This window comes from Silurus meridionalis, chromosome 18, assembly GCF_014805685.1.
Source record: "Silurus meridionalis isolate SWU-2019-XX chromosome 18, ASM1480568v1, whole genome shotgun sequence".
Classification (NCBI taxonomy): domain Eukaryota; kingdom Metazoa; phylum Chordata; class Actinopteri; order Siluriformes; family Siluridae; genus Silurus; species Silurus meridionalis.
The window spans coordinates 11,566,999-11,591,658 of NC_060901.1; the positions used below are offsets into that span (position 1 = coordinate 11,566,999).

Sequence of the window (24,660 nt, forward strand, 5' to 3'; positions counted from 1 at the left end):
GAGGGAAGACATGCAGGTAGTTGGTGTGAAAGAGGCAGATGTAGAGGACAGGGTGGTATGGAGACGGATGATCCGCTGTGGCGACCCCTAATGGGATCAGCCGAAAGAAGAAGAAGAAGAAGTAGTAGTAGTAGTAGTAGGAGAGGTAGTTTTAGTAGTAGAAGAAGTAGTAGTAGTAGTAGTAGTAGGAGGTAGTACTAGTAGTAGTAGGAGAGGTGGTAGTAGTAGTATTAGTAGTAGTAGCTGTAGTAGGAGAGGTAGTAGTAGTAGCAGGAGAGGTAGTAGTAGTAGTAGTTGTAATAGTAGTAGAAGATAAGAAACATGAAATAAACCTGTCATCAAAACTTGGTGTTGTTTCTTTATAATACTCCAAACATTTATCAGAGCTCAATAGAGCCAATAAATATGGGCTGTGGAGCCACCACAGTGATAACATAAAGTTTTAATTGCAGTTAAAGATAACAGTACCTCCTATTTCAGCTTGCATTATGCTCTATAATATGAATAACATTATGTTGTAGAGACGAATGAAGGGAATTTAGATTAGGTCAGAGATGGTAGACAACAAAATAGTAGAAAAAGACATCAGACATGAGTAATGCAGACATTGTAGTAATGTGGTTGGAGTGAGTGGTTTGTAAATTTTACTCAGCTAAGGTAGGCAAATATAGTGTGTAACTGCAGTTACATATTTCCAATAACAAACACTCATTAATTCACAGCCAAGTGGAATGACTAGCAGGAACACAATGCATAAAGTCAGGCAGATGCAGGTCAAGAGGTTTGGTTAAATTAACTTCAGAACGTGATCTCAATGACTTTGTCTATGCCGTGGTTGTGGGTACCAGACTGGTTGTTTTGAGTTTTAGAACCTGCAGATCCCTAAAACAATTGGTAATTTTAAATGCAACAAAAAGAAGTTTAGAAAATATTTTTGTGCCTTAATAAAGACTTTGTCTGGACTGGATCAACACTGACCTGCAAGGATTTTGTCATTATTCAATATTTAATGAGTGTTTCCAATGCACAAACTGGGATTAATTGTTATTAATTTATTCCCAACAGTTTATTCTCTTTATTTCTTTATATCTCTTTATTTATTTTGTTTCTCTTGGCTGCACTGCTTCCAGTACATGTAAAGATGTTAGAATTTTTTTTGTCCAATCAGATTTCAGCCTCTATGTGCTGCTATGTCAATCTAATCTGCCCAGGGCCTGCAAAGTCTGTTCTGCTGTTCCTTCTTTTCCATTGTCTCCTTAAGAATTAGCTCTGTTTTTTTAACCAATCAGATTTCGTATTTGCTAGCTAGCTAGCCCAGAATAGCGTCAGCATTTTTCCGTCCTCTGATTGGTTGGACAGGGGAAAACTGTTACAGCCAAGTTCGACAAGCAAACACATGCGTAGCACTCTGCACACATTAATACATCTGAGTTAGACTTTTTTAACCCTATGGAGTAAGAAAAATTTATTTGGTCGCAGACATACTTAAAAATCCATTTTGAAGAAAAGCTAGACATCGTGAGGAGGTCGGTCAACCCCGAAGCTAGCTAGATTGTCTCAGGCCAGGAAAGGGTTTGTTCACCACTTCCAGACCAGTGATTACGAGCGGTACCACTGGCTTACAGCCTCTGAGGAGCGGTGCAAATTATTAGTGTGAATCTCTGGTGAGTAGGTTGTATTTTATTTACATTTGTAATGTTTTTGTCATGTTACTAGACAAATATTGATTCTGAACTGCTCCATATGATGTAGGTGCACAGTTGCGGTTGTAGTGTAGAGGTTGGGAGTTGTCTTAACTGGGTTTCTTGCTTTAGTAAAATGCCACTCTCTCTGAAATGCCACTTGTTGTTATATTACGTGTTTGTATTGTATTGATGGTTTCTATAATTGCGACATGATAGTGGTGGTATTAGGAGGTGTATTAAGTCGGGAAAAGTTCCCACTGAAGGCCCAGGTACCAAATGCACCGCCCGCCACTGGTTTATGGTAGGGTTTTCCAGAAAGATTCTAACACTTATTTAAAACGTTTATAAAGCACAATTGTTGTGTTGCTTTTATAATTCAATAGAAATGAATCAACGATGGTTAATGAGGAAAAGCACTCTCTCCAGAAATGGTTTTATTATAAAGTGAGTAGGTGAACAACCTACAGTCAGTTGCATATTTGAGCAAGAAAAAGAATATCTTTAGCTTGTCTGTCCTAGATTGTGCCAATAAAAGTTAGAATTAGTGATACGGTCATTTTCAGGTTCTTGATTAAGCTGATTTTGCTTATTTGACATATATTCGATATATAATGTGCCCTTAATTCTTACATTCTTATCATATTTTGAGTTAAAGTTCATTTCCACAAGAGAGTGATGATGTACATGCATTTTCTCTCTCTTCCAAAAAAAAAATTCCGTCTGTGTTAGAAATATTTATATTTAATTTCTTTTCATTTTTTTTTCAGCTGCTGCTTGAGGTATTCCATGGGAAAAAGAAAGCTTTCTCGTCAAGCATGAGAAAAAAAAGCTATTTTTGGTGTTTACGTCATTCTTTTCTACTTGGCCTACAACTCTCTGGAAGAATCTCAAATTACTCTCTATTTAGTGCGCTTCATAAGGTATGAACAGTTTCTATACTGAATGTAATGGACTTCCACATGACATTTGGGACATGAACAGAGAACCAAGCAACATTCTAAATATGTTACAATATTTTTTCCTTATTTCCATTACTGAAAACTATCGGTTAAAAGTGTTAACTATTCTGTACATAATAGTACAACATAGACATAATAGTGTCAGCTTGCACATTATTTAGTGTGACATCTATCTACTGTAATACTTTGAGCTTACATTGATAGCTTGTTGAAGCTGTTGGCGTCTGCAAAACTTTAGTATTACATCCTTGTGGCATATTATTACCCTGAGTACGCCCCTAAATGTTAAATTTAACAATAAATACAAACACTGTTTACATTGATAGCTGTTGATTTAACACTGTCGTCACAATTTATTGACAATAGGTAAATACATTTAGTATCTACGTCAATTTTAAACAACAATAAACTAAAGCAAGTATTTAATATTATACATTATACATAAAAGTGTTCATTTCAACCAAGCAGAAGTCACACTGGCTCCATCTATTGAGGCTGAAATAGATCACTTGCCAATGTTTTAGAGCATGGCTACAAATTCAAAATGTGAATTAAAACCAAGATTTCGAAACAGGCATGGTGATCAGTAAACAGAGATTACTAGAAAAGTTCATTACTACTGAACAGAAACAAAAGGCTTGTCAAGACAGCTCGTTTTGGGGCTACAATACCTACACTGAAATCTGGTAGTGGGTCTGTGACAAGTTTCCCGGGGTCAGGTGGTGGGACACTGCTGTCCTTGCTTAGTTCAGGTGTCAACAATGCCCTAGTTTTTGCCAAAGTAAACATGAAAAGCTGCACCAATGGCCTCAGGTATGAGCAGGGTGTGTGAAGCTGCATCATAAGCCTTAGCCATGAGCAGGGTGTGGAAAGGTGTGCCATTGGCATCTGGCATTCAAAGGGTGTGGGAGGCCATGCCACCAGCCTCGAGCAAGAGCAGGGTGTGAGAGAGCACTGGGAAAAGCTTTAGTGGGTAGGCAGTCTTGTGAGCTTTTGGATAACAATCTGCTGGAGAGCTTGTCGGCCTCTGTAGGATGACTGGAAGGGCCTTGGCTGAGGGTTACCCCATCCTCTCCAGCTCTCCTCACCTTCAATTAGTAGTTCTTTCCACAAAAAACTTCCTAGGGGTCTAAAACCTGAGCCACTGTAAGATCCATTTCAAAAGGCTTATAAATCCACCTGTGGCTTAGGTGTGCTGATGCATATGCAGTTAAATGTTATATTAAAAAGCGGAAAAACAAATCCAAAATATGAATCAAATCCTGAAGCAGGGAATAGGTCAGGCAATCAGCAAACAGAGTTGACTATGCAGGGTTAGGACATGAAAAACAGAACACAAGTCAGGGTTGAAACCAGAGTATTGAACAGAAACAAAAGGTAGGTAAACAGGTAGGCAAATGCTGAACAATACTTTGCACTGAACAAAGAAACACAAGGGTTTAAATACACAAACTGTTTTAAAGGGGTACTTTGAAAACTGAGTGTAATCAGGAAACATGAGGAGGCCAACCAAGGACAAGACATGGGAGCAGGCAAGACATGAATCAACCTTACGTAGCAATGTAAAAACAAACCTGTGTCATTGAAGACAAACATTCCAAAGCACTGCAACCTGCAATGTGCACTGAACACCTCTGGATGCAACACTGCACAAGGGGCAATTATGTGCTGGCACAACATACTGTATATTGGAAAAAATTGGTATGTAATGTACTATATTTAATTTTACATTTGGGAATCAGAGATCATTTCCAATGCCAGTACCATAGGTATTATTTTGAGTTCAAATTCTTTATCAATGGAACCATTTATTGTACTGTGATCTATTTAATGGAATAAACTTTTAGCTGTACAAGCACAAAAAAAAAGGTCTGGCCTGGTTTGTAGACCAAGATGCACATTATTTAATATCCATCCATTTTCCTTCTTTACATGTCATAAAGGCAAATTATTTTGACCACTTTCTGGAACTATTACCCTGAATACATTTTTCTGAATCAGAAACAAAATGTCTATAGTTCCTGTACTTTCTTGTTGATTGTGATATGTATTAAATTGTGTAAACAGTAAAGATTTTTCCAAGTACACTTTGCTAACTTGTCATTAAGAACACTGTTTTCTTCTGACTGTTGTGAATAACATGTTTGTGCAATTACATGCCTATAAGCAACTGGAAACTGATATTCAAATACAGTTTTCTTTAAGACAATCAAACATTCAAAGTGAATAAATATTGACCCTGTCGGAGTTAATGGTTGCACCACAATGTGCATAAAATCACAGGTAAACAATTTAGGCCCACAAAAACTTAAACAAAATTAAAGGCTAAAATATAGCCACACACAAAACAAATCAGAAATCTAACAAATTCATGACATGAGATAAGCCATGTTTAGGCAAAAACTGTTATCAAATGTATACTTGCATGTCTATATGTATGCATTAATTTATTTGTGATACTGTGTAGGGACAACATTGAATGCTGTTCCATTTTTTAAGAATGTATCAGCTTCAAATAAGTGTCTGGGCAAAGCCTGAGTGAGCAGGGGCACTGGTAATGACAGTTGCACTGCCGGCTACTTTGTTAATAACGCTAACCACTTTCTACATGTAAATGTTCAAACCATCAGTGGTTCTTTAGATTTTCATTGAATTCTTCAGGCTGTGCCACGTGTGGAGGAAGGACCTTGGGGGAGTGGGTAGGTGGGCAGCAGGTTCCCAACATTAAATTCTTATCTGTTTAAAATTAACAATAACGTCTTATCTCCAAAAGATAATCTTTAAATTCAAATAGGTTCTGCTCCTGAAACCTTATTACTCTTAAAGCTTTATTTTGACTCAGGAATCCCAGGTTGGATGGGAGTGGAAACAATTGTTATTGCACTGCATTATATGCAGTAAAAGAAATGGTTATCTAAGAATAGCTACATGAACTAGTTAAGTAACATTAACTATGTATCCTGTTGTTACACAACAGAATAGAATTTCTTTATTTTCATTGTACACAGTATAATGACATTATGATCCACCAATCTCCTCATGATTAATGATTTTAAAAAACGATAAAAAGGAGACAAATGCATTAGAATAAGTACCATAAAAATGACACTGGTTCATATGTACAGTAATATTGAGCTCATGTTAACGAAATGGTGCCATGTATATTGTGTTGTTATTATTGATGTATTTTTGGCTAGAGAAATACTTTAAGAATGTTGAAATCTATGTTTGTAATGTATTAGAAAAGGTTGAACAATAGAAGGGACACTGACAGTTTGTGTTGGTTTGTGTTTGTGACATATTAAGCAAAACCAAGAACACCACCTTGCCAACCATAGATGGAAATTAGGGACCATCTATTTGGGTTTACTCTTTACTTTGTGGCACTACTGCTCTATGAAACCCGGGTACTATAAAATCAGTTACCTAGTATTTAATAAATATTGAGTATCGCAGAGCATGACACTTCAGACGCAACTGTACTTCTGATTTCTGCCATGAATTGCGCCCGACTTTTGGTCCATTTGGCGTTCCATAGTGCACACAGACACATGGACACGACATGGATTCTGAAGTGAGCGTGAAAAGTAACCAATACTTTCCCTCTTAAGCAGCTTGAGCAGAGTGTATAGGGTTCTTTATCCACAAACAAAAATGTCGACCCCAATTCGAAGCCTGACTAGAAAATCTCTGATGCGAATATAAACTTAGAGTAAGAGCTGATCAACAGGTAAAATGAACTCTCAGTGACAGGATTATTTGGAGGTCTGCAAAATGTCGTGCATTTCAAGAAGCGCGCACGTGCTGTATTTTCAGGCGGAAAAGTGGATTCTTTATGTAAAAAAAATCGTGTCATGTTTTTAATGTATGAAGGTCGAGCGCATTTCTTGAATTGGCTTTGTGCTCGCCCCTCTGGTTCGGCGCGAGCGTCTGCGCACGTCAGTCTGGGGAGGGCAATGAGATGCTGCTTATTAATGCTGCGCGCGCGACAAGCAGGCTGCCAGGAGCAGAGCCGAGCAGACCGCCAGCGCGCGGAGGCAACGGCGGACAAAAGACCGCGCGCGCGCGTCTAACGGCGCGCGGGTGGGGAGGGTCAGATAAAATGCGCGAGAAAAAAACAGTGACGGCGTGAAAAAGGAAGTCGGAGATTTAAAAACAAAAAAACAAAAACCAAAATACACACACACACACACACAGAAACACATCAAGGACTCGTTGGGGTTCTACTGAGGCGACACGACGCGGATCTAAAGCGCGCGGACACGGCGAGGCCGTAGAAGAAGGCACCCTTGTTTGGGCTCTGGGGGGGGCGAAAGATGACTGTGGTGCCCGGGGAGAACCTGGACGAGACGGTGGCCTTGGCCGCTCTCTGTCACGATGCTTACGAGCCGGAGAGGTCGGACCAGGAGTGCTGCGAGCGAGTGGTCATCAACATATCAGGCCTGCGCTTCGAGACGCAGCTCAAGACTCTTGCCCAGTTCCCAAGCACTCTGCTCGGAGACCCGAGAAAGCGGATGCGCTTCTTCGACCCACTCAGGAATGAATACTTCTTCGACCGCAACCGGCCGAGCTTTGATGCCATCCTGTATTACTACCAGTCAGGCGGGAGACTTCGGAGACCCGTCAACGTGCCCGTGGACATCTTCATGGAGGAGATCAAGTTTTACGAGCTCGGCGAAGACGTGATCGAGAATTTCAAAGAGGATGAGGGCTTCATCAAAGAGGAGGAGCGCCCGTTACCGGAGAACGAGTTCCAGCGTCAAGTCTGGCTCTTGTTCGAGTATCCGGAGAGCTCCGGTCCCGCCAGAGGGATCGCGATCGTCTCCGTGCTCGTGATCTTGATCTCCATCGTCATCTTTTGCCTGGAGACGTTGCCCGAGTTCAGGGAGGACAACAGATCGTACGACGAGCAAATTCCGATTAACGGTACAGTGAGCGAGAACAAAGCGAATCCGTTCACCGACCCGTTTTTTATCGTGGAGACGCTGTGCATCATCTGGTTCTCCTTCGAACTGGTCGTGCGTTTTTTGGCGTGTCCGAGCAAGGCGGCTTTCTTCAAAAACATCATGAACACTATCGACGTGGTGGCGATCATGCCGTACTTCATCACGCTCGGTCTCGAGCTCGCTGAGCACCAGGGCAACGGGCAGCAGGCCATGTCGCTGGCTATCCTGCGCGTCATCCGGCTCGTGCGCGTTTTCCGCATCTTCAAGCTCTCGCGCCACTCCAAGGGCCTTCAGATCTTGGGCAAGACGCTACAGGCGAGCATGCGCGAGCTCGGCCTTTTGATCTTTTTCCTCTTCATTGGGGTCATCCTCTTCTCAAGCGCAGTCTACTTTGCTGAGACGGACGACCCCGAGTCGGGCTTTAGCAGCATCCCGGACGCTTTCTGGTGGGCCGTGGTCTCCATGACCACTGTAGGTTATGGAGACATGTGCCCCGTGACCATTGGAGGCAAGATCGTGGGCTCGCTGTGCGCCATCGCCGGTGTGCTCACCATCGCGCTTCCTGTTCCTGTGATCGTGTCCAACTTTAACTACTTCTACCACCGGGAGACCGAGCACGAGGAGCAGCTTCAGTACACGCACGTCACTTGTGGTCAACAGCAGCAGCAGCAGCAGCAGCAGCCCGGATACGGAGAGTTCGGCAGGAGCGAGAGCAAACCTTCCCTCTCCAAATCGGACTTTATGGACTCGGAAGACGCGGAGTCAATCAAGTACACAAACTGCAGTCCCCATAAAGCCTACACGGGGAAACTCACAGATGTATGAGTGCAAAACGCAAAAAAAACTAAAAAGTGACCCGCAAAAACACAGGCGCATTTCTGTGAGCACAATTTCCTCATCCTGCGCTCCGGCTTGGTGAAGATCTGGGTATCGAGCTTGTTGATTATCAGGCGTCCACATGCGCACTATGTGGAGTCATTTTTCATTTTAAGACTCGTTTGCAGCGGATTAATAAGAGGAAGACGCGAAAATGGGATACTTTCATACAGTACTTTTGCTTTCTTTCTTTTTCAATATTGTCTTCCATGTTTGCGATCATCGATATTGATAAAAAAACAACAACAACAACAACATAAGGAAGGTACTGCATCTCTAGCCTCAAAATAGAATGATATAGGCAAAGAAAACAACTCTAGGCAAAATAACCAAGCCCGACCTCTCGGAATAGCACTTTAACTCATGTACTCTTAGTAATAAATAATTTATTAGGCTATCAGCTTCGGTGGATGTGGGGTTTTAAAGTTTACATATGATTTTTACCAATTCCGAAGCGCAAAGGACCAATATATCTAAATCATATTATATTTTTTATTATAGATTTATTCTAAGCCTGGTGACTGCGACTGCAAGGTCACTCGGTGTTGCTCCCTCATGTTTTGGTAATGCTCCTCATTTTTTCCATGGCTGTAAAGGTCGGCTGTCATGATCAGTAGGCACTTTTCGACGAGCACTTTCTCTATATTCAATGGTCATCCTAATCACAATTTGTACCCCATTTTTAAACCGGTTTCATACCCGTTTACACTTTATTTATCCTGGAGTTAAATTTAATGGCATCTTATTGCTTATCATCCAAATATATATATATATATATATATATATATATATATATATATATATATATATATATATATATATATAGGTGTAGCTATATATATATATATATATATATATATATATATATATATATATATATATATATATAGGTGTGTAGCTAAGCCAAAAAATAGTATTTATTGAACATATAGTTCCAACAACAACAACAACAACAAAAACAATATATATATATTAGTATCAGGATCAGTAGAATCCAGGTGTTTGGTAGAGAAGGTGGTAAAATGTGCAGCTTTTTTTTTTTCATCAAAACCTCGAGTTTATGTGAGCACGTTTTTAAACCTAGACTGCCATCTATTGGACAAAACAGAGAACGGCAGGGTCTTAGACGCTCCTGAGACGGAAGTTTCTATAGCAACCTTCCAGACTGAACATCTCCTGACATCAGTAAATGGCTACGTCCAAAACGGTGTACTACTGTACTTAATAGTAGGCTCCATATAGCAGCAGTCCCCGACCACATTAGACAGTTTTCCCACGTGGTCAATGGGGGTCCTGGGTAGGGTCCTTATATTGTCACGCGCAATAACGTGCACATTATATTACTGTTATACATATTATATTAAATAATTATTAATTTATATATATATATATATATATATATATATATATATATATATATATATATATATATATAAATAGATAGATATAGATAGATAGATATAGATAGATATAGATATAGATAGATATAGATATAGATATAGATAGATATAATGTAGCTCACCATAATGCAGAACCGTTGGAGATTAATTTATTAAAAAAAAAGAACTGCGACTCAAACAAGTGCAGGAAATTGGCACAGGAGGAAATGGTCTTTATTATTATTATTATTATTCTTATTCTTCTTCTTCTTATTATTATTAATAGTAGTAGTAGTAGTAGCATATTTTAATAACACCCTGCACCATGCATTTATATGCAGAGAAAAAAATGTAAAATAAAAAAAAGTATTATTTTTGTGCGGCCCGATGGTTGGGGACCTCTGCTATATGGTGTCCAGGTTAGTGCTCTGTTTTTATTTTTTATTTATTTATTTTTTTTAGACAGATAGATTTGTAAAGAAACTGAGACAATATTATTATTTTTTGTTATTTATTTAAAAAAAATGCTGCTTTACATAACGCCGGCCAAGTAACGTAGCCTAAATGTACACTGAGATGAGATTGACTAGGCCTCTTCGGCAGCTTTATACGCCCAAAATAACTTTGCAAAATATGTCTAAAGTGAATCAGCGCAACATTGATGCTAAATCCTGGATTCACGTGGCTGTTTCTCGAGGATCTCAATTTAAAAATACATATACATTCATCACCCGAAGAGTCCATCCACTGGGGGGAAAAAGAAATGAAACCAATGTTGTGTGCACTGCAGCTGATCTGGAGACAGTGTCACGTTAACAAACGGAGGACAACAACAACAACAACAACAACAGCTATCAGCATGACTGGCACATGCGTCTGTCTGCGAGGAGCAGAAGCCTGCAATCTGATTGGCTGGAATAGGAGTTTCGGCGACCAATCAGTGATCTGCAAAGGATGATTATGGAACCTCTTGAATCTGATGAACTTCTCTGCGGAAGTTGTGGAGCAAATTCCTGCAAACGGTGAGCTGGATTGAAATTTTGCACAATGTGTGTGTGTGTGTGTGTGTGTGTGTGTGTGTGTGTAAGTGTGTTTCCAGCTAACTATCTGACTTTATTATATTTGCCAAAAATAAACAAACACTTTAATTATGCTTAATTAATTAATGAATAATCGTTAAGTAAAAAGCAATTATTTATACCTCCAGATATTTATAAACCATTAAACCATTGTTATTATAAACCAATAAAATAATTCTTGATGTGAACACTAGATGGCAGCCTTTGCTAAGGTATACTACCAAGAATATGCCCTTCATGCACAAGTACAATTCTCCTTGCACGTCACATCTGATTTATTTCATAATAGGCTGATGATCTGGATCAGGTTGGTAGGACTTGGAAAAACTTGAAACTGGACAGATTGGTGGATCAGCACGACCTGAGCTGAGAGTCCAACCTTATGAGTCATAACTAAAGTTGAGTGAAATTTAGTGTGTGATATTACGTGGATATTTATGGAGAAATGTAGCAAATGTAAATCGGCTTTTTACTTGCCACAGATTAGCTCACACACTTTTGAAGATCCCAGCAATGCTAGAAAGCTGGAGTCAACTATGATACAGTGCTCCTGGAGCACAGTGGTTTAAGGGCATTACTCAAGGGCCCAAGATTGCCAACTTGGCAATACTGGAGCTTGAACCCCCAACATTCTGAGCAGTAACCCAGTGATTGCACTGAGCTACCACTTTTTTTTTTTTAAATGTCATCGTTTATGTGTGCATTTATGATAAATACAGCAAATAATCATCATCATCATCATATTTAAAATATAAGTAATACAATAAACTGAAGCAATTCACACATGAAATTTAAGTGCCATACTGAGTTGGTTACATGCTATTCCTAACAACTTGAATAGGATTATTTGAGATGTTAAAGCATTATGCTGTTACAGGATTTCTTTATTATCTACGCAACAACTTTCTTACCTGTGACTTTATTGTTTCATAATCATTCCCAGCGCCACTGCTGCACATTGCAGTGTAAAATAACACCACTAGAGGGAGCTTTAATTAAACCTTAATCTTTAATTCATCCACTAGGGAAAATTACAGTTGCACACTGCCACAGATCAAGAATATGAAATCAGATTAATAAAAGATCATCTCTGTGGGCTGTAAGTGGTCAAAATGTGCCTTTTGTCTAAGATAAGAGTACAGTACAAAAAACCCTTCCCTGCAGCTTATTCACCTATGATGCATACATAACCAGCAGCTTTATTTATATGTGTAAATTTATATACTCTGTTAACACATTTCTGTTCAGTTTATCCAACAATTAGCTAGCTAACTAAATCAATTGGGCTTATTTTCATATAGGTCACGTTTTATCCCAAAACACAATAATGCATACTACATTTTCTATGTATATTCTTAATTCAGAGTTTGATCTTTCACAAACAGACCCCCTTTATTACCCCAAAAACACAAATATCTCTACACCCTACACTAAATAGTTAAAAAAGCAGCATTCCATTCCATCTGGTAGTGTAGAAGACATAAATGATGCTTTATTTGTCATCACCGACTAATCAGACTTGGAATACTTTTGGTTACAAAATAATACAAAACACAATGTTGGATGTAGAGAGTAAAGGTTTTAATTGTGTCTCACAGGACAAGCGGTAGCAGCTCTATCAGTGCTATGATTACCTCTAACCACCTTCTTGATTACGCTCCTAATTTACATGAGGACTTCTGATTAACTGTTTGAACAAGTAAAATTAAGAATAAAACACTTGGGGGTGTGCTGAGGAAAAGAATCCCAGAGAGGCTAGTGTAATACCAAGTAAAGTGTCCAATTTAAGGTGTATTATGTTCCTACAACAACATATACAATATTTTTGAGTTAATTTGTTTAATTAAGGACACATTGTGCATCTTATAGTTTCCTTTAGCATCGAACCATGACTATGTAATATGTTTGTCCACTTACTTTAACAGCAGCTATAAACAGTTGTTCCCTCACCAACCTGTTTTATTCTATCTTGAGGTGAATAAGAAGAAAATGCAGCTTACTGATCTTGCACAGTAACCAAAGAGTTTTCTGTCACTGGCAGTTATAACAAGCAATAAATTATATTACATCTATAAAGCAGTGGAATATTATAAATCTGAATGGACTGCTTTAAATTGAGTGACACTAATTCTGGTTTAATAGTTATATTCTTTGTTTTTCATTAAATACTTTAAATCAAATTACAGGTCTGGTTTATTTTTTCATGGCACACACTTGTGCAAGGTTTTCCATTATTACAAATGCATTTCAGTGTTGCACTCCAGAACTGGTTATCTTATAGCTTATACTAGATTTGTCTCCTCTGCTGGCCTGACTATAAAAGTGCACTGAAAGCATTTTAACACAGTGTTATGAAACACAAAACCCTAAAGAGCTAAGCTAGCATAGCATGCTAAGTAGAACATATCAGATTTGCTACCTAACCATCTGTGTTTTAGAAAACTGGCCTACAATTTCAACCCACTTTGTTGAATGACAGTTACTATTTGACAATTTAACTTATAATAATATTTGACAGTTGAATTTACAAAATACTGTATGTTGTGTACCACACAAAAACAGCTTGTTCTTTAGTGGTAAGCTTGATGCCATACAGGTTATGCTAATAGACATGATTATTAGGTTTATTAGGTTCTGTAGCTACTAGGAATTGAGGATGACAACAAAGAATGAAAAAACTGATCACAGCTAAACTTTTGGATTAAGTGTACACCAACCAGGCAGAACATTATAACATTATGACTGGTGACATTAATAACATTGATTATCTCTTCATCATGGCTGGATCTAGAGAAAGCATACGACAGGGTGTAGAAAGAGGACAATGTGACAGCTGTGAAGTGTGCATTAGGAACGACAGACTGGTTCAAGGTGGAGGTTGGACTCTATGCCCATTCCTGTTTGCAGTGGTGATGGACAGGTTCATAGATGAGGTCAGACAGGAGTCTCCATGGACTATGATGTTTGCGGATGATATTGTAATTTGTTGTTGAGAAGAAGGAGCAGGTTGAGAAGAGCCTGGAGAGGTGAAGGAGAGAAGGGGAATGAAAGTCGGTAGGAGTAAGACAGAGTACATGTGTGTGAATGAGAGGGAGGTTAGTGTAGTGGTGTGGTTGCAGGGGGAAGAGGTGGTAAAGGTGGATGAGTTTAGGTACCTGGGGTCAACAGTGCAAAGTAATGTAGAGTGTGTTAGAGAAGTAAAGAAAAGAGTGCAGGCAGGGTGGAGTGGGTGGAGAAAAGTGGCAGGAGTAATTTGTGATAGAATGTCTTGCAGAGTGTCTGCAAGAGTGAAAAGGAAAGTTTATAGGACTGTGGTGAGACCTTCTATTTTGTATGGTTTAGAGACTGCGGCATTGACTAAACGACAGGAGGTGGAGCTGGAGGTAGCAAAGCTGAAGATGCTGAGATTTTCATTAGGAGTGACAAGGATGGACAGGATTAGAAATTCATTTTTAAGAGGGACAGCGCATGTAGGACGTTTTGGAGACAAGGTGAGGGAGGCGCAATTGAGATGGTTTGGACATGTGCAGAGGAGGGACATGGGGTATATCGGTAGGAGAATGCTGAGGATGGAGCCACCAGGCAGGAGGAAAAGAGGAAGACCAAAAAGGAGGTTTATGAATGAGGTGAAGTAAGACATGCAGATAGTTGGTTTAAAAGAGGCAGATGTAGAGGACAGAGTGGCATAGAGACGGTTGATCCACTGTGGCAACCCCTAACGGGAGCAGCCGAAAGAAGAAGAATCTCTTCATCATGGCACCTGTTTTTGAGTGGGATTTATTAGGCAGCAAGTGGGAAATGGGGGCTCTGTGTTCCTGGTCTGCAGTAGTCAGTATCTATCAAAAGTGGTCCATGGAAGGAACAGTGGTGAACCGGGGGCAGGCTCATAACGTCCACGATATTATGCAGGTGTACATAATGTTATGCCTGCTCAGTGTACATAACATTTTAAGAATATTTGTACTATGTTATAGGCTATAGGGAACTTTAGCAATTGTGTTAGGGCTGCTGTGTAAAATATGTATCAGACATTGGCAAATTCTGTAACTATAAGGATTTGTTGTGATACATGTGCTAGGACAGTGTTACATCCTGAATCATACAACCAGCATCAACTCAAATTTTTTAATGCGTAAAAGAACAAAAATTATTTTTAAGGTTTCGAAACACTAGACTAAACATAAAGCTTGACACCTGAGCCAATGTTACTTCGAAATGACATAGATCATGGCCTATTTCTTTTCCTAAAACTTACATGAATAGGAAAACATATAAAGATTAATTATCTTATTATATTATTTTCCATTTCATTATTCAGTCAGTTTTAGTAGCTATAATATGATAAATGTCCAAAAGCCTAAATCACAGATGTGGAAACTTCAGGCCTGCATAGCAGCGAGGCCATCCTTGATATATTGTACCGTTCAAATTCTATATGGTGGGAATAATGACAAGAGATTTAGTAATAAATCATAACAAGGTTAACCATAGCCAGTGTAATGGGATGGGTTTCACTTATCAGATTCACACTGGGTACAATTCTCTAAAAGGCACTATGCGAGAGAGCCTAGGCGGAAATTGTATAATTTAATAGAGGGCATATGTTTTGGTCTGTCGGCACTTTAGTATAGGAAAGTCAGTAAAGCATAGAGAACTTATACAAGACAGACCTTTAAAAATATACATTTCTACATTTATATACTGTATGTCCTGTAGATGTTTTTTTATATATGTTATCAGTGGCCTTTATAAACATAGAAAACTAACATGCTATTGGTAATAAAAACATATTTAAATAAGATAGTAAGTAACATATGACCTTCAAATTCAGTAACCTTTAAGAAAATTAAAAACAAATAATAATAATAATAATAATAATAATAATAATAATAATATGATAATAAACCATTTGATGCAATAAAAAAAGTGATCAATATAATACTCTCAGATTATTAATATTATTGCTAAAAGAGTACAAAGTGAACCCAATCGAACAAATTAGACAAAAACATTATATTTGGTGATTTATTTATTGAGAAAAAAATGATCCAATTTTGCATTTCTGTGAGTGACAAAAACTATTACTAGTAATATTCTGGAATAAATTATACAGTGCCTGCTAATATGTGCTTTATCATTTTCGGTTTTTACAGAAAAAAAATTAAGCATTTTTATGTCAATAAGTAAACAATAAACAGTAAATAGAATACATTTCCAAAATGGAAGGTTATTGGAATGTAAGTGGTGGAAACACAGGGAATTATAGAGGATGAATTATTATTATTATTTTAGTTCCAAATGTGTCACACAAACGATGTCTCACCTCTTAACACCCCCTGTCCATCAGAAACATTTCCACACATGCCAGAAGTGTTCTGTTTGTTTCCGCTGTTGTAGTGACGAATTGGCAAGCACTCCAGCTGCACAGCGGTGAACTCCTTTGTGGCATTTGTGGCTTTGTATTGTGTTACAACACGTGGCTGGTTGCATAGCACACACTGGTGTCCTTCTGGCACATATTATGCATCTTCAGGTTTCCACTATGGTAAGAAAAATCACTATATATATATATATATATATATATATATATATATATATATATATATATATATATATATATATAACAATTGTTGCTCCTATCTTAGTCATCTGAAAGACTGCCTCAGCATGGTATCACACTTTTAATGGTCAGGATTAGATTAGTGTAAAATAAAAATAAAGAAAAATTAAATTAATAAAACTGTATAGAATAGAATTCACATAAATAATAATAAAAAACAATGCTGGTCTGTAAAAGGACCCAAGCAAATAAACACACTGCCTGGCCAAAAAAGTCACACACTCTAGTATTTTGTTGGACTGTCTATTGTGTCAATTACAACATGCATTCACCATGACATCATTTCGATAAGCTTATGCAAAATGTATTTCAGTTCTGAGTTTTGTCTGTTTATTTTTTGCCAAGATCTGCTATTGATGATATTAGACTGCTGACATCATAAAGTTTCTTAATGGGATTAAGGTCTAGACAATGTGGGCATCATGGGTGCATCAGTCCTATCCAATGTGGGCATCATGGGTGCATCAGGCTTATCCTCTTCTTTTCCTACCCTGATGTGCCCATCAATATGGAACAGGATAAATCTGAACTCATCACTCAAACATGACCGTTTTCCATTGCAAATATTTATGCTTCCTAGCAAATAAAGCCTTTTTTTCAAAGTTGCCTCATTTGTTTGAAGTGTTTTTAAGTAAGGATACCCAGAATTTTAGTACCAATCACTTGAGTTGTCTTGCATTGTGCAAACATCAACCATAAAGTAAACAAAGTACCAAACATTTGAGTGATCTTTAATCACAAACAATTAAGATTTCTTTTTTTTTTTTTTTTTTTTTTTTTTAACCACATTTCATCCTTGGAGTTTATGGTTTACCACTGTCCTTCCAGGTTGTAATAATGTGGACCTAACTCAGTTCTAGTAGTTTCAGCAATTTTGTTTCCTTTGCTTGATGCAGGCCAATAATTTGACCCTTTAGACCACAGAATTTGTTTGCTGACTGGGTTGTTTAAAAAAAAGAGAAGCTCCTCGGTGTATCAGTTAGAGATAAATAACGTATTGCCAGCTGGACCATATTAATCAATGCAGTAGAAATCTAATGGAAGCTCTCACCTAAGTCAGGGACTAATGATGGGTGAGGAGGTCTCAGGTTCAGTCAGTTTTTTAGTTCATCCCAAAAGTGGAACTGAGGTCATGGCTCTGTGCAGGACATTTGAGGGGTCATAGGGGTCATCTCTTGCTCTTGCCCTTTGCCAGAGCAGTGGGAACATTTTGTTGCTAGCTCAATTGCTGGTACATGCTGACAGTTGCATTGTGGGAACTCTGTGCCCCATCCCGTTTGGGACAAAACAGAAAAAGACTTACTTTATGCAGATATTAATTTCCTGTTAATAATACACACAAAGCTATGCTTACACATGTTACATTCATGTAATGCTGATCTTATAATCTACATCTAAATAATAAATTAACCATCAAGAGGTTTCACTTTATATAATCACACTACTCGACTTTCAGTACTTTAGCTATAAACAGCATGTTGATTACATGGGCCAGGTTATTATTTCCTACAATTACAATGTTGTTATATTGTATGGTGAAGTACTGAAGGTGCATGTTTACATCACATAATATTACAAATAATCCATTACTCATAGGCGTGCACAAGTCAGCCATGACAAAAGGTAGACCTGATAATTGTAACATAAGTGGTAGACCAGTGGTTAACCGCTTAATTACTCAACTTGTTATTTATTTGTTAATCCTAAAGCATTTTATTCATTAAAACGATCAATTATTCAGTAGCAACAGTGACACCAGAAGGAGTGGAGAGGTATGTAGTTACATGACAAATGTGTGAAACAGTGAGAACAGCTTAGACTGGTAAATCATTCACTCATGTCTACCTCTTCCTGAGTTCTTGATGGTTAGCTGTAGTGTTAAATGTCATACTTGCATATTTTATTCATTACCCTTAAAAGTGTGTTTTGACTTAATTATAAGGAAATTCCGGGTTCATAAGTGTATTAACCTGTTTAAATCATGATGGGACATGATATAATCAGAAAACAGTAAAAATGTTGGTGCTATAGGGCAATAGCATGAAAAAAGTAGTAGTTTATTTTATTTGAATGAAAACAATTTACCAACAATTAAATATTTTTCATTAAAAAAAATGGTATTTTTATAGTATTAATGTTAATAATATTGTTGTGGAACAATCATAAAACAAAGTTCGAAGTTCGAAGTTAGTGGATCACTTATGTTAACATAAGTGTAACATCTGTAAACATTCTCTCAGCAGTTTCTCTATTATCCCTCAATAATAATCTTACACAATTACAGCTATACAGTACATCTGACTGTTACTAGGCTCTGACAGTATAGAATCCTGTGTATGTATAGACCAATCGAAATAAAGGATTTAATATATGGTAGAATATTTGGTAGGAATAGGATGATACCCTGGTGTACGCATGTACAGTGGCTTGTATGGGGTGTTTTTATATAACTGGAATACTTGGTTCGTTCTGAATTTTGTTCTTAGCATTTTCCATACACTTTTCAAGGACAGCTGAAAAGAAATATAAATTTCTTCCGTCCAGAATAATCTAGTTAAACATAAATAAAATTGTATGATAACCACTGTATACAAATGAAGGACTGTGGGATTTACTTAACTTGATATTTTAAGAGCTCTGCATAACACTCTTGGAGTGGTTGGTTAACATTATAACAGGTACAGTAACAGTCACGGTTATAACTATAATTTTTTTTTCTTTTTTTCCACCAGGAGCAAAAAAATCAACCTTTTCAAGATTAAAAAAACAGCAAGGAAAGTAAGTGGAATCAGAACTGCCTCGCCAATGTTTGGAACGGAAGATCACCTAGACCAGGCACACATCAACAATACGTCACATAAATGGAGTGTGAGTATGGTCAGATTCAACTGAGAACCAAAAACTATTTCCTTGCAGGAGTTGAGAGCACTTCTTATGATCTACAATAAAGGAATAACTTTTACCCATGGAGTCTAAGTGAATTTCAAGATGATGAAAAACTGACACAGTCTAAAGACAGCAAGTGGCTTATGCACTGATATGAACTAATTTAAAGGAGAATTTACTTGAATAACAGATCATAGTCATGTACGCTTTATGAAACATGAAACACTGTGTTCCTGATGTGTTTTAGACTATAAGAGCAGGTATGTGTGTGTGTGTGTGTGTGTGTGTGTGTGTGTGTGTGTGTGTGTGTGTGTGTGTGAGTGTATTTGAATGTTCTCACAGGTAAACATCATGAATACGGCACATACCAACGTTGCATATCATCTGCTATACCAAAACATAGAATTGCATGCTTGAAAACTGTGCATGCAATCAGACAAAAACACCGAAACAGCTTCAAATCTATTTATTAAAGAATATGGGAGCAATTTCAACATTAATCAAACATAGTTCTGTTGATTGACGGCCTTGGGTAATGTTGTAAAATCTATTTTTTAATCTTTTGCATTTTTTTATAGAAACCAAATTGTTTAGACTGGTGACACTTTTTTTAAAAGCTGTCTGCTGATTTTGCAGAATGATTTTCTTCCTTATTAAATGATTTAGCCTTCAAAGAGTGGATGAACGTTCAGAATATTCACACCATATGAACAGCCTCGGTCCCCAACAATGTTGGCACAGGGCAAAAGCTAAGCGACATGCTTTTGATTTCACATTATTCCTTTTTATAATGATGTATACATATTGTTTGAAATAACCTTCAGATCAAAATGCTGTATCACCTGTCATGTAAAGCATCTACCTCAATGTTATGATCTATATTTCTGCCAAAAGCTTTGCCCTGGGAAAGCAGCATCAGTCATGCGACTGGGCCATCATTAAAGCAATGTGTTGTTTACTCTGCCGTGCAGTCAGAAGCAGTTATGTATCATGTTCAAAATAGCATGACTCACTTGTCCTCATTCTCCATTCTAGATGGCTGTTGTGTCTATGCATTGCTGGTTGTTGTGTCTATACAAGTTCTTATTCATTTGCAGTGCTACCTGGTGTCCTTTTTGGTACAGTTATGCAAAGTCTTCAATATAGTATCTGACCCTGATTGACAGGTAACTGTGTAGTCCAGAGTGTAGTCCATATCAATCAATACATTACACAGCATCCAGTTGTTAAATCCTGTTTTTGGGTGTAGTGTCTGTCAAGCTGCATAAATATTGCACTGTATTGTTCGCTTTTAAGTCCACTGTCTAAATATAAAAGAGAAATCTGCAATTATAATATGCAACATCAAAAAACACAACTTCAGTAGTCTATGGAAGAACAGATACACTATTTAAAATTCACTCTTCTTTCTACTTGCATGCTCTGCAGTAAGGATAGTTGCTTAGACCAACTTGTTAGTGAAGTGCGACAGTAGCCTTAACAGATTATTAAGAGAAATACGTATTACTTTGTTAAAAAATTACCTTATTCACAATAAACATTAGCGCATGGCAAATAAGAATCAATTTGATGGTATAAAATAAAGTAGTAGTAGAAAAACCCTTGTTTTTTAGTTATTATACACTTTGAGGTCTTCCTAGAGAAAGCTAAATGCTTTTGTTTTGTTTCCTGTAAATGCCAACCCCCCCAACCCCCAACCCCCACCCAACACCATCACCACTGCAATTAATCTGAGTGTTTGTGTCTTGCTTTTTTTCTGCTGAGTGAATATGGACAGTGAAGTCTGAGATGGGGATTGTTGGCTTACTGATGGATGCATACATTTTAAAAGCAGTTTTTATGCACAAGAATGAGTATTCAAGGAACATGTGAACGTATGTCTGTGCAAAGTACCTCAACATATAATGCACATATACTCACCTCATCAGGAACGGCTTGGTACCTTTTGTTGGGTTTTGGTGAGGGACGACGCTGATAACAAAACAGCCTTAAACTGAATTAATGAAGAGCTTATTACACGTTACTTTCATGCTATACGTACTGTAGGCTACTGAATTTTTTGAGTTGTTGAGTTGAGTTCTATTCAAAATGTGACTAAACTTGAAAACGAAACAAATTTTCAACTAGAGAACAGAAAAACATAGACTGGTGTACAATTATATTTGGCCTGGTTTTTGATCGTGGATTTACTGAAAACATATTTATATATTTGACATCAGTGCTATGATTTAGTTTGATGCAATTATGACACTTTCTACTTGCTGAAAAATTCATTTCTGATATAGCCGGTGTGGTTCCTGTCACAGTAACTTTCATAAAATTTTCGTTTGTTGTGTCCCTTTACCCATTTATAAACATAATGTTTATATATTGAATATAGGGAAGTGTTACTACATTTGCCATTGGAACATTATACTGCATATTACCGTGGCTCCCGTTTTGACAAAAAAAAAAAAAAAAAGGCAGTGAGAATGCTGGCCCACAATTGTAATACATCTACAAACATAGAGTACAAATATTAAATAACATAAAAAACAAGTTATTTAGTATTACGGCAGAATTATCATTGTATAGGGTGCAACACTAGGTTTAGCTGCTAGATATTTTTGGGCTTTGCCCCTTCAGTTCCTTTAAAGTTCCTTTCCTACTGCACCTCACCCATAACATGCCAGCATGAATATGATTGCTCACAATTAGCAAACTAGAACATGAATACCATAAATCACTTCTTTTCTGATTCAATACCAAGCATTTGTTTGCAAAATGTTTTTGGAAATATGGCTATTTAACTGCTTTGGCAAATACCTGTTCTGCTTCATTGCATTACGCTCATTATATTTATTGCATGCACAGTGCCAGGTGTAAAGATGTTTCACAGTTCTAGGAACAAAATGTGAATTATCTACCCCACAAAATGGCATTAGCTAACTGCGATGGAGCATGGCTTTCATCAGCTACAGACTGACCCACTTACAAAAAACTAGACAGGTGTTATTATTACTTCTACCAAGGGTTTTAATATCATTGCTGAACTTAGAGAAGTTTTTTTTTCCTGGGGTACATGCTGTCTTTCACTTTTGCACAGCTCATCATTCAAAGATGCTCATAGGACTGCAAGCCTTTCAGCATCAGTACAGTCGAGAGAGGGAGAGGCAAGAGAGTTGGAGGCAAATTTAAGGAACTTTGATTTCGAACTTTGGTCGCACAGCTAGAACCATCTTATCACACGTCTTTTATTGAAGACACTCAGTTCAAATGGCACATAGGTTTTGTTTTTACACTCTGAACGTTTTTTCTTTCTTTCAGTGTTTAAAAGTTGTACAATTACACAACATTAGTCACATGGCTTAATAGGGATGTGCAATGCTAAACAGCTATAGATATGTCATGCTAATAATCATTGTACATCATGTAGGCAGAGATTTAGTCATATATTCCATATTTGAGAGTATTCTGCACTCTGTGTATTTTTCATGCTCTGTATATGCCATCTTGAAATGCAAGTGGTGGATTCAGGGCATGTCATGCAACACTGATGTCTAATTTATTCCCATATTTGTTTTTACATCCATATTTTCTGAATCTGTTCTGAAGAATGAGGTGGAGGATAAAGAGTTATGCAGTTAAATCTTTAGACTATATTTATAGTTAGCTATGTGCAGGTTCCTAGTTATGTATGGTGAGCAATAATGCATGATATAATCATAAGCATATCATTAAAAAAAACATTGTTTAACAAAAAAAAAAAAACGGTTGAGCTGCACACATGCTGTTTGGTTGTATTTGCATACATACCCTTAAATGGTGCCTTACATACAGCATATCATGTCATATTGTTATTGAGATCTCATTACAGAATGCATTATACATAGCATACACAGATGCAGTGTAGGTGTTATGTCCTTTAGATGATGTAGATCCTGTAAATTGAAAGGTGGACGGTAGATGCTTTGACACATTACGTTGACTTCACAGTATGATTACAAAATAAAATAGGATATCGCATGTACCGAATGTCAAAATTATTTTAGGATGCTGTTCTCGGAGGCATGTTACATGCTGTCATATTTCATCGAGACCTTACAATGCCTTATCATGGAAAGTCAGAAGGACCAAATTGATGTCAAACCATTACAAGGAGGTTTGTAGAGGACAATTTCCAATTTGCTTCAAGCTTAAAATCAAGAGTATAGAGTATAGAAAATCAGGCAAGACCACACACCACATGCAGTCAGTTTATAATCCGGTCTGACTCTCTTAAAGCTCATTAAAATACTTCCCACTCTAATACAGTGTGTTTTTGTTTTTCAGGAGATAAGTCAGAGTTAGTTACAAAGCAGTACAATGTAAGCAATAGCATCATCCATCTAAGCAACTTCATTACTTTTCTTTTTAAGAATGTGCTGTCAGGATGTAGAGCATTACTTAAACACTGGTGCATTTCTGAAATTACGCATTGCATCTCTCGAAATCGTTGCAGAATCTATATCGACTAGTCTTCAGTCCTCCGTGTCTCTGTGTTCATGTGTAGATTACGCACATGTGCATGTGCTAATGCAGGTACTGACCTACAGTAAAGCCTTGTCCATTTACAACATGTTAACACTGTGCAGTCTTTTTTATCATACATGATGTATAAGCTTTGAGAAGCTCCATGAGCAGTCACTATGTCTTGTCCTGCTTCTGTACTGTACCATTACCTATCATTCTTGACGTGTGAAAATACAAGAGACCTTAAAATTCTAATTGCCGTTTTGTAGTGTCTTCTGTCTTGTGTAGGTCAGATGAGTGCGTGATGAATTCAATGTGTGGTTAAATATGTACAATGTGTGAAGTACAGGAAATTAGCAAATATTGATAGAGAGTACATTCTAGGGTTAAAATAATGTATATATGTACGATCTGTAAATGTACATGGCATATGTACGCAATAAAATCAATTTGAATAAAAGTGGTGTCTTGTAATTGTTCTCAGCTATGAACATGCTGCTTTGTGGAGTATGCTTAACTGATATTTGGCTTAAATATGATCGTCTGCTAGAGAGTATGTATGTGTGTGTGATTTATGTTGCCCTGAGAAGGACCATCTTGCTCCCCAGTGACCACAGAATATTCTCCGGATCCATCACCATCTTGACCAGGATGAAAAAAGTGTATAAAAAGAACTGTAGGAAGTATTGAATAGTAATGATAGTTTTACATGAAAAGTGTAACATCTTGCTCAAAAATA

General features: G+C 37.5%; 1 protein-coding gene and 1 long non-coding RNA gene across 2 annotated transcripts; both read left to right on the forward strand.

Moving 5' to 3' along the window:
* The first annotated feature begins 3,099 nt into the window (after window positions 1-3,099).
* On the forward strand, window positions 3,100-9,231 carry LOC124400788 (shaker-related potassium channel tsha2-like). The gene has a single exon (XM_046872550.1). It carries the CDS (start codon window positions 6,961-6,963, stop codon window positions 8,413-8,415), a length of 1,455 nt encoding a protein of 484 aa, XP_046728506.1. The 5' UTR covers window positions 3,100-6,960; the 3' UTR covers window positions 8,416-9,231.
* A 704-nt stretch (window positions 9,232-9,935) lies between these two features.
* LOC124400791 lies at window positions 9,936-24,381 on the forward strand. Its single transcript, XR_006928437.1, has 2 exons — window positions 9,936-10,867; window positions 19,277-24,381. It is a non-coding gene; the product is annotated as an uncharacterized LOC124400791 (long non-coding RNA).
* Window positions 24,382-24,660: the final 279 nt, after the last annotated feature.

Coding starts and splice junctions, on each gene's coding strand:
- LOC124400788 (XM_046872550.1), top strand. CDS start 6,961: ATGACTGTGGTGCCCGGGGAGAACCTGGACGAGACGGTGGCCTTGGCC.